This window comes from Ruditapes philippinarum, unplaced genomic scaffold (assembly GCF_026571515.1).
Source record: "Ruditapes philippinarum isolate M1 unplaced genomic scaffold, ASM2657151v2 ctg856_1_1_1_1, whole genome shotgun sequence".
In the NCBI taxonomy this organism is placed as follows: domain Eukaryota; kingdom Metazoa; phylum Mollusca; class Bivalvia; order Venerida; family Veneridae; genus Ruditapes; species Ruditapes philippinarum.
The window spans coordinates 379,656-391,752 of NW_026862309.1; the positions used below are offsets into that span (position 1 = coordinate 379,656).

The 12,097-nt window shown below is 32.4% G+C and overlaps 1 protein-coding gene and 1 long non-coding RNA gene across 2 annotated transcripts in view; one reads left to right on the forward strand and one right to left on the reverse strand.

Moving 5' to 3' along the window:
- Positions 1–7,952, reverse strand: part of LOC132718624 (protein FAM98A-like) — a 24,078-nt gene extending 16,126 nt beyond the window's left edge. The window contains exon 1 of the mRNA XM_060702347.1: positions 7,805–7,952. Within this exon, the coding sequence (XP_060558330.1) occupies positions 7,805–7,842 (38 nt within the window). The 5' untranslated portion in view covers positions 7,843–7,952. The remainder of the gene's footprint in view (positions 1–7,804) is intronic.
- Positions 7,895–12,097, forward strand: LOC132718625 (uncharacterized). The gene is made up of 4 exons (XR_009624121.1): positions 7,895–8,032; positions 10,481–10,530; positions 11,643–11,698; positions 11,983–12,097. It is a non-coding gene; the product is annotated as an uncharacterized LOC132718625 (long non-coding RNA).

Here is a 12,097-nt window from a genome sequence, read left to right on the forward strand (position 1 = left end):
AAAATATATTTAAAAAAAGTGAAGTTTGAGCCGAAAATACTATCGTATGAAAATAGCTTGAATTGCCGTGTAAATCGAAAATACGATCGGGTCTACGAAAATAAGATTTATTTTTGATAAAATGTATTGAAAACGTATTTTTGCTGTTATTAAATGATTTGTTTGAATGAAATAATAAAAAATAAAATGTTTTGTAATGAAATATTAGACGTTTGTGCGGCAAATATGGTAAATATTCCAAATTTAGTATAGTAAGAACGCATGAACATCTCAAGATGGCATCTACGAAAATATATATAAGATTTACATGGTTCATAACTCATACTAAAAAGTAACAGAACAGAACAGATACTTTATTAAGATTTGTACATTGTACATCATCTATAATACAATTAATATTTACAAGCATAACGTCAATATAATTAACTTTACTTTTAATGATTTTGCAAATAAGTTTTAAGAATGAAATGTTCTCTTATAAGACAAGAAATGTTTTTGATGAAAAAGTATCAAAATATAAAAAAAGAACTTTTGCAAAAACAACTACGAAAATAAGATCTAGATCTATATAAGAATATGTACCGTACGAAAATAAAATCATAACAGTGCTCTACAAAAATAAAATCTGTAAAGAAATAAAAGCTGTATGAAAATAATGTTCATACGAAAAAAGGTATATACCAAAATAAGATCTTGCTGTAAATAGTTAATACCTGTATGAAAATGTATATTATTTATGAAAGTACTACATGTACGAAAATAAGATCTGTAAACAGTTCAAAGTCAAAACCTGTATGAATTGATATTCGTACAAAAATAATTGAGAATATGATCTGTATGGAAATACTATTGTTTGAAAATAAGATCCTATTGAAAATACAAGAGCGATCAGTAATCACATGTGTCGCCTCATGATGGCCAATTTCATGTTGGGACAAATTTTGTGACAGACGGACAGACAGACGGACAGTGCACAACTAGACTAACCACTTTGTACTGATCATTCCTGTAAAATTTGGATAAAATTGCACCAGTAGTTTATGAGGAGTAGTCCGGACAAGCTTTTGCGTATCTGGCAACACACAGAAAAAAACACCTTTTTATCAAAGGGCCATAACTCGGCCAAAAATCATTCAACCGGAAAACCCGTGCAATATGCGCAAGGACTTGAGCTACAGATCAATCCTGTAAAGTTTCATTGAAATTGCATAAGTGGGTATAAGAGAAGTAGTCCGGACAAACTTTAAAAATAAAAATTATTAAAGGGCCATAACTCTGACAAAAATCATTGAACCGGAAAATGCTGACAATATGCACAACTAGACTTGGTACTGATCATTCCTGTAAAGTTTGGATGAAATTGCACCAGTAGTTTATGAGGAGTAGTCCGGACAAGCTTTTGTGTATCTGGCAACACACAGAAAAAGAAACCTTTTTTATCAAAGGGCCATAACTCGGCCAAAAATCATCAACCGGAAAACCCCGTGCAATATGCGCAAGGACTTGAGCACAGATCAATTCCTGTAAAGTTTCATTGAAAATTTCATTAGTGGTATAAGAGAAGTAGTCCGGACAAACTTTAAAATTAAAAATTATTAAAGGGCCATAACTCTGACAAAAATCATTGAACCGGAAAATCCTGACAATATGCACTACTAGACTTGATACTGATCATTCCTGTAAAGTTTGGATGAAATTGCACCAGTAGTTAATGAGGAGTAGTCCGGACAAGTTTTGTGACGGACGGACGGACAGACAGACGGACAGACAGACAGACAGACAGACGGACAGACAGACGACGGAGAAGTGATCCCTATATGTCGCCACTACTCCGTAGAGGCGACACAAAAACTAATCGAAAATAAGATCTGTATGAAAATATTGTCTGTATTCGACTAAGATTTTCACAAATGTAAGATCTGTGAAAATGAAAGTTGCATGAAAATAATATCCTTACGAGAATAAGATACATATGAAAATAATATACATGTATGTAAAAAAAATAATACCTGTATGAAAATACTATATATACGAAAATAAGATCCTATAGAAAATGTGATCTATACGGGAAAAAAAATAAGATCTGTAAGAAAAAATAATACGCACGAATATAAGATCTATATGAAAAAAAGATCTGTATGAAATAATGTCTGTTTTTTACTAAAGATTTTTACGAAAATAAGATCTGTGAAATAAAAGCTGTTATGAAAATAATATCCTTGTGAAAATAAGATTTTTATACGAAAATAATTAAGATGTGCGAAAATAAAAGCTGTATGAAAATAATATCCTTGTGAAAATAAGATTTATACGAAAATAATTAAGATCTGTACGAAAATAATGTCTGTATGGGAATAAGATTTATACGAAAATAATATTTGTAAGATAATAATATCTTTATCAGAATGATATGAAAAACGACTCTATATGAAAATAATGTCTTTATAAAATAAGATCTTTAACGAAAATAAGATCTGTATAAAAATATATCTTTTTGATAACAAAACCTGTACAAAATCTGTAAAAAACAAGATATGTTTGTAAAACATGTATGCCCCCTATCAGCAGCCAATTAGTCATGTGATAAGGTTATTATGCATGACTTCTGACCCAGTGATCAAACAATTAATAAGGGTTATAAAGTATCTACTGGTCATGACCTTGACCTTTGACCTCTTGACCCAAAACTCAATAAGGGTCATCTGCTGGTCACGACCAATCATCATACAAAGTTTGAAGTTCCTAGGGCCTAGGCGTTTTTAGTTTAAATTGATCAGAAACCGTTTTTACCTACAAGGTCAATGTGACCTTGACCTTTGACCCCTTGACCCCAAAAATCAATAGGGGTCATCTGCTGGTCATGACCATCACCATGCCTAGGTTGAAGTTCCAAGGCCTAAGGGTTCTCTTATTATTGATCGGAAACCGTTTTAACATACAAGGTCAATGTGACCTTGACCTTTGACCCCAAAATCAATAGGGGTCATTCTGCTGGTCATGACCAATCACCATGCCAAGTTTGAAGTTCCTAGGCCGAAGCGTTCTTTAGTTATTGATCAGAAACCGTTTTTTACTTACAAGGTCATTTGTGACCTTGACCTTTGACCCCTTAATCCCAAAATCAATAGGTAGTAATCTGCTGGTCATGACAAATCACCATACCAAGTTTGAAGTTCCTAGGCCTAAGTGTTCTTTGAGTTATTGATCAGAAACCGTTTTTACTTAAAAGGTCAATGTGACCTTGACCTTTGACCCCTTCACCTAAAACTCAATAGGGGTCATCTGCTGGTCATGACCAATCAATCACACAAAGGTTGAAGTTCCTAGGCCTAAGCGTTTTTAGTTAATTGATCGGAAACCGTTTTTACCTACAAGGTCAATGTGACCTTGACCTTTGACCCCTTGACCCCAAAATCAATAGGTCATCTGCTGGTCATGACCAATCACCATACCAAGTTTGAAGTTCCTAGGCATAAGGGTTCTTAAGTTATTGATCGAAAGCATTTTTACCTACAAGGTCAATGTGACCTTGCCCTTTAACCCCTTAACCCCAAAATCAATAGGGGTCACCTGCTGGTCATGACCAATCACCATACCAAGTTTTTGAAGTTCCTAGGCCTAAGGGTTCTTTAGTTATTTGATCGGAAACCGTTTTTTTTACCTAAGAGGTCAATGTGACCGTTGACCTTTGACCCCTTGACCCCCAAAATCAATAGGGGTCATCTACTGATCATGACCAATCACCATCTCAAGTTTGAAAGTCCCTAGGCCTAAGGGTTCTTTCATTATTGATCGGAAACCGTTTTTTACCTACAAGGTCAATGTGACCTTGACCTTTTTGACCCCTTAACCCCAAAATCATAGGGGTCATCTGATTGGTCATAACCAATCACCATACCAAGTTTGAAGTTCCTAGGCCTTAAGGTTCTTTAGTTATTGATTGGAACCGTTTTTACCTACAAGGTCAATGTGACCTGACCTTTGACCCCTTGACCCAAAATCAATAGGGGTCATCTACTGATCATGACCAATCACCATACCAAGTTTGAAGTTCCTAGGCCCCCTTAAGGTTCTTTAGTTATTGATCGGAAATCGTTTTTTGCTTTCAAGGTCAATGTGACCTTGACCTTTGACCCCTTGACCCCAAAATCAGTAGGGGTCATCTACTGATCATGACCAATCACCATACCAAAGTTTGAAGTTCCTAGGCCTTAAGGTTCTTTAGTTATTGATCGGGAAACCGTTTTTGCTTACAAGGTCAATGTGACCTTGAACCTTTGACCCCCTTTGACCCCAAAATCAATAGGGGTCATCTACTGATCATGACCAATAACCATACCAAGTTTGAAGTTCCTAGGCCTGAAGGTTCTTTAGTTATTGATCGGAAACCGTTTTTTGCTTTCAAGGTCAATGTGACCTTGACCTTTGATCCCTTGACCCCAAAATCAATAGGGGTCATCTACTGGTCATGACCAATCACCATACCAAGTTTGAAGTTCCTAGGCCTTAAGGTTCTTTAGTTATTGATCGGAAACCGTTTTTGCTTTCAAGGTCAATGTGACCTTGACCTTTGACCCCTTGACCCCAAAATCAATAGGGGTCATCTACTGGTCATGACCAATCACCATACCAAGTTTGAAGTTCCTAGGCCTAAGGGTTCTTTAGTTATCACTCGGAAACCATTTGGTCTACGGACCGACGGACCGACGGACCGACGGACCGACAAGTGCAAAGCAATATACCCCCTTTTCTTCGAAATGGGGGCATAATAAGATATCTATATCTTTTCGTTGAGAACTGTACAGTATAGATTTAATTTTCATGCAGTAGATCTTATATTCTTGTAGTCGTTGTTTCTGGTTATTTGCACACTAGCTAATTCTTGCTTTTATTTTGATACTTTTTCACCACTACCTTTTCTTGTCTTATAAGAGAAGATTTAATTCAATTTATACAATCTTATTTGCAAGTAATACAATTTTATAAGTTATGATCTTATTTTCGTAATCACCATCTTGGGTTATTTTCGCATGCCTTCTTTGTAATTTGGGAAATTACCTTGTATGCAGCACAAACGTCTAATATTTCATTACAAAATACTTCATTTTTTATTATTTCATTCATACAAATCATTTAATATCAACAAAAATACGTTTTCAATACATTTAATCAAAAATAAATCTTATTTTCGTAGACCCGATCGTATTTTCGATTTACATTGCATTCAAGCTATTTTCGTACGATAGTATTTTCGGCTCAAACTTCACTTTTTTAAATATTTTTTTGGTTCTGAAATTTCAATTTGCTGTAAAATCATTCAATGAATGCATATAAATATATTTTACATAATTATTTCAACAGATAAATGCACTATTTCAAAAATAAATCTTATTTTCGTAGCCGCGATCTTATTTTCGCGAAAATAGCTTATTTTCGGTATCCATCTATACTGTGGTGCAAAATTAAATTCACGACCTATTTTAGCCGAAGCATCAGAGGTATTTAAAGACCTTTAAAATATAAATGAAAGCTGAAAAGTTAGTCACTACATCATAGTTAATCAACTTAATGGTTTATGATATTATTTATAATTTTCAGCCGAGTAATTTTGATGCTATGTCTTTTTGAAAATGGATGAATTTTCCCCCATTTTTTTCATTAACTTATAAGTTATATTCAACTTCTTTTTTGTTAGTTATTCCAGGTACGTATATTAACATTAGTACATGGTTATTCTGTGTTGATAAAACAAAATATGTATATTAAATGTCATTTCATCTATTTTAGATCGTAACAAATGTGTTTCAAGGGTTTCAAGTGGTAGATCAGCACGAGAATTTCACTGAATGCTGATACAGCCCAAAAGTTCAAAGATTTGCAGCTTGTGCCAGGAGAGTCCCAGAAGTGTCAAATAAATTTCGGGAATAAAGTGACACTAAATGAAATGACTATAAACAGTCATTTTATAGCCAGTGCGATGCTATTGAAGTTTTATTTAAATCAACTTATAAAATAAAAGGCAAAACTTATGTGTTTTCATTTTTATTTCTTTTTTTACTACCAGGTACCTGATACTACCATTTTGAATACCTTTATGTCTATTCTCTCGAAAACATGTACGTTCATTCAAGAGAACATGAAAAGATACTGGTGAAACAGTTTACTCAAAAAGCAACACAGAGAATATGTTTTAAATAAAAACAACTGGATATAGTAATTACAATCTAGCCTTACCCACTAAAAAGCAGTTTCAAACCGGACCGACTTATAGAAAAAGTGTGAAAACTATCGCAATTGAACAATTAAATAGATGCACATTAATAACCGTGATTAAATAAATTACTGAATCTGCAGCAAACATCAATTATGACGGTACAATGTACGGTACTTATTTTTCACAATACTTTCATAACAAAAAATGTTTAGGCCGTTTTTCAGAAAACGAACATTTTTATAAAAGCTCTTTTCCGGTGCAGTTTGAAAATTATACAATCATACTTTTATTCAATTTTAAAAATAGATAGATAACTTCATTCTTTAAAGTAATGTTCAAATAAAAAGTATAAAGGGCTTAATAAGTTAAATATATGGTAAAAATTGCGTTCGAAATATGCAAGATGATTTTGGCCATGTGATTCTTCACGATATCTTATCCGCATTTATTTAAGATACGCAATAGAAATTGAAAATTGAAAAATTTAAAACTACAGTTTATAAGCTTTTTATTAATATTTTTTCACAAATTTCGGCCAAAAATGATGAAACAATAATAACATGTTACTACATGTGTATAAAATTACTTTCGTGTGCAGTCGCGATTTGGCTGATAGTAAATTGCGTTTTTTACTCGTAACAATTCCAGAAATAATTTAGCTTTGTTACGGTTAAAAAGATCAAATTCTAAGCTTTCTTTTGATAGGTATTTTGCGAAATTCGGACCATAAATGACGAAAAAATCTTATATTTGCTCGAAGAGGGCATCTTTATTTTTACTGAAGTTTTACATAATCGGGAGACAAAAAATAAAAACTCATGTGTTTAACTCGTCGTAATTTTCTTCATACTAAACGCACTGATTTATAAAATATATATTTGAAAAAATCTATCTTTCAGCTTTCTAGAATATGTTACTTTTAAAAAATTGAACAGAAAATAACATGTTGACGGTAATTTAAATAACCAAGGTCAAATATCACACCGCTTAATGCTATGTAATCGTCGATAAAAATCAATAACGATCGTCAGTCTGGATGGATTATCTGCCACGACAGCATAATTTACCGTTATTGATTTACTGTATAGAGTTGCGGATACCGTTAATATACATACCTGTTTTAACTCAGGGTTTATAACAGACAGTTTTACATCACTAATTAGTCACACCCACAAATACTCACTGCCAGGGCAGCGAATGTTGTCCCTTTAAGACATTGATAAGCAAGTGAAAAACATTGATAAATTTCTATGTAAGATGAAAGGTAATACATGTATGACCAGTATAATTGGGGGTCTTTAATGGCCATACAACTGCTAGAATTTGAACAGATGGTTCCAGAATACACTATAAGGTATATTCTATAAGTGCAAAAATTGTTTGAAACCCAATTTTATCCGTGTTACAGATATCCAATTCTTGTTTAATGTGAACAGATTTTTGATAGAATTTTGCGTATTACGTCCCGGCAAGCGTCTATGGGTCGAGTAGTTTTGAGTACAAAAAATATAAAAATAAAAAACATAAAAATAAAGATATAGTGCGCCATGGCAGCTGCATATTGCAATATTTCTTCAAATTTTCACTCACCCGATATCCTCTAATGAATCTAAAATATCGTTTTCCATCGAAAAAATATTAAAATAAAATTAGTCGGCGAATTTCACGTTACCGGAAGTCTTAATTATCAAGTTGCGCATGTCAATTAACTCTTTTCATTTGAACGCTCTAGGAGAATAAATAACAAATGCGTTTGTTTGACCTGGAAGAAAATAAACATTCCTAAAAAATTTAGAAAACCTTTAACTGATACAATAGGTACGTGTCTTATATACATATAGTTTGTGTACAATTTTTCTTGTTTTATTTAGTGCAAAGAAATCTATTCCCCATGGGTATGGCTCATAATTTTTATGTTCACAAAATATGTTACAATTTTGATGACCTAAAACATTATCCAACCCTCAATTTTTAACAGCTTCAGCTGAAGGAAGTGGCTAGCCGTACGGGCCCGTACGGCTAGCCAAAAGTTCTAGCCGTACGTGAGTCACGTACGACTAGCCAGGACACACTGTATTGTCTAGCCGTACGGCACTTTTCAAAATTATATAGAAGTCGACCATGTATATGTTATTTTGTGCCTCATGATTATGATTTGTTGTTTTATTTGACTGAAAGATGATTTTTTTGTTAATTAAGCACATGGATCGAATAAATAATGATCGGTATGGAATAAATAAATAAATAAAAAGAACATTGAAAAAAAAAAGAAACGGTGAAAAGCAAAAAATAATTATATAATTTTCAAATACAGCAGATAAATATCGAGCATAACAGCACAAACAATTAATAAGCCTTAAATAAAGCCTACCCAAGGACTGACTAAAGAATTTTAAAATGCGTTTCACGGAACATGCAAACTTTCCTTAATGATGGACAAACTTCTATACCATCGGTAATTGACGCAAATATCAGAGCCTAACAATAATTATTTTCTTCTTTTTTTTCATTTTAAAGGTGTCGAAAATTAAACTTTATGAAACTTCCTCAGCTGAAGGCCATACACAATCATGACAATGCCTACTCTTAAAAATCTATTGGTCAAAATTGTCAATCGAGGTGCAACAATGCATTCTGATGCATCAAAGACTGGTTCATTGGGAGCCGATAGGATTCCCATAACAAATATAACAATTTTGATTTGACTTGCAACCAAAAATAAATAAGGAAAAAATTCGAGTTTTAGTCCCTCTCTTACTATAATACCGCTTTATTACGCGTAATTTCAATTGGTAAATTTAACTCACTCTTTCAATCAATGAGCGTGCAATTTGTTGTATTTTCTCAGGAGGGCTTTTGTCCGCTTTTTCACTTTTTGACGGGAGGGCTTTTGTCCTACACTCGATAAACAGTTACTGCCAATAATTGACTGCAATTAACACATTTATGTGACCTGATATGCAGCTCCATATTGCCCCTGTGCTCATGTAGCTGAAGCTACCAAACACAGTCCTAAGCCAAAACCTTGTCATTTCTGCATCCATATTATTATAGTTTATATTCAAATAATTGGTGAAGTGGACTGAAAGAAATGTTATCATTAATCGGTTTAACAGAGCACTACAACAACAAAATGGTTATAACTCTTGACTTTGCCCACTCTAAGATCATTGAATATTATAGTACCATGTGGAAAAATGGGATAGAAAACATGTCAAAGCTAAAAACTTTATTCAAAACAGAGTTTGAGACTGAAAAATATGTATCTTTGAGTATGAAAAGAAACAAACGATCACTTCTTGCCCAGTAAAGATGTGGCATTTTGCCATTAGGCGTTGAGACAGGATGTTACATTGGCGAAGGTGTTGAAGATAGACTCTGTAGATTTTTGCACGGATCAGTGTATCGAAAACGAAGAACATTTTGTAGCCAAGTGCTCATTTTTATAGACATATATATTCTGAATACTTTGGTGAACTATATAATACAAATGATTTTAACTCAAAGACTGATCCAGAAAAATTAGTTTATTTGCTAAATAACAAATCTAGAACTTGGCTAGCGAAATACATTGTCAAAGCATACTTGTACAGATGACAAAGCATTTACAGATAAATTTATAGAATAAATCGCATATCTTATAAACTATTAATTAAACAAAGATTATATACAATACTTTTCAATTACGTTATAGCTATGATTTTTACAAATGAGTTTGTTGATATAGTTACTTATGACGTTTATAATGTTAAGTAAATAGGCCCATTGGGCCGGTTGTATTTAATATGTTGTAAAATTTAATTTGTAAAATATGTTTACACATGTCACTGTAATGAATATATTACTTACTCACTTATTATTGACAATGAATAGAAGACAAACTTTTCCTACAGTTAATTCATTCTTTAAGTTGAAAAAAGTATATTTCAGTACTCATTTTTGGCAGCCTACATGTATAACTATAGACTTGCATACAGGCATAGATTTAACCCCTTCTGAAATATTCCAAGCAAACCCTCAATTACATGTATGTAAATTTGAAAGTTTGCTCTAACTCCAGTATTCTTACCACCCTCTGTACCTACCTCTTCTATCAGCTACACTACAAATGCTCATCAACCCCACCCCTCACCCCCTCTAACACCAGAACACAGGTATGCTGGTCTGACTTTGTTCAGGTTACATTGACAAGTCTCATTATCACATCTTCCTATATAACAATTATTTATGTCTAGTTCTCATATTGGTATTTATATTTGTTTCTAGGATGAATAACCTGTGGGATATTGCAATTGAGAAGTCACACAGAACCGAAGGTCAGTTTATATAAGTTAGTAGGAAAAAATGCATATTTTAAAGTTTCTTTTCGATTAGATTTTAGTTTTATTTTTTGGTTGTATTTGATTTGATCCTTATTTCCCAAATGAATGAGAAGGTGTTTTTGTTACAGTTACAATTATTTAGCATTATAGCTAACTATTAAGAAAAGCAGGGCCTGTATTACATCATAGGGGATTGGGAGCCCAGATAGAGGAATTTCAGGGTGATTTTTTATGAAAATGGGAATTTTGTCTGTCAACAATAAAACTTGCAAAATTAAATATTACACGTTTTATTTGCAAAAAAGCAAATTTTTATAAGATATTGTTAAGGGACTCGTGCTAAAAAACTGTTTTCTTTAAGAGGAATATTTTCAAAAAAAGGGTTATATTCAATGGGATGGAGAATAGTGTTGAATTTCAGTCATAAAACGGCAAGTACTCTCAAAAGAATTAGTAACAAAAAATACTTTTTTTCGACAGATTTTTGTGTGTTTTATTGTTATTCCAAACAAAATTAATTTTTGATGTTTATAAAGTTAACATCATGTATTAATATGCAGTAAAACCAAACAAACAAATCCAAATACAAACAAGAGGTTTTGCCATTAATCTCAAATTTGTGTACCACACGCTAGATGGAGGGTAAAATACAAGTAATTTGATGTGATCTATGACAAATTAAATGAAGGGAAAAATTTACAAGTAATTTGATGTGATCTATAAATCTTAGACCAGCTGTTTGTCATAGGTAATAAGATTGTTAATAGTGTATTGTTACATAAAATCAGAAGCTGTTTAAAACTACTTCAGTTACCAGAAATTAATTTTATTTTCTATGTGAGTGACTTCATAAGAAAACTCTCAGGCCAACAATTTTTAAAGCCCAAAAATTTTCAAACTATGGCTAAAAATGTTGAGCCAACTTCATATGGTTTACTCTTTCTTAAATTTCCTCAAAAGCATGGATAAGAACTTTCATAACACTTGACAAATAATTTACTCAGCATTTAAATTAGATTGAAACAGTTTGATATATTTTAAACAGATTTTTTATATTTTTTTTGCTATTATCATGACATATGTAAATATATTTTAAATAATTTCAGATTCTGGAGCAACGTCAGCAGAAAATGCACTCTTCCTTGTTGGAGGTAAAAATGCTGTAAGTATCTATACAGAGTAGAGTGCTTTTTATAAATTTCATTCATATTATCCACAATTATTTGAAATACAGTGACTTTGTGTTCATTAGCGATTTTGATGAGTTTTATGATAATTCTGCATAAAAAGCAATTATATTTAAGTAACTGGAGTGATATAATAAACTGATGTTGTGATTTATAAATTTAATAGATTGATAATCTTTGCTGTACATTTCTGTAAATATTGAGTATAATGATATTGTCATATTTATGATTTTCAAGTGTAAATATTTATCTTTTAAAGGGGAAGACTTCTATCATTATGAGATTTCTTGACAGGTAAATCTTTTGATTGATGTATATGTTAAATATATAAATAACATTACAGTTTAATACTCAGGTGTGCTTACTTGAAATAT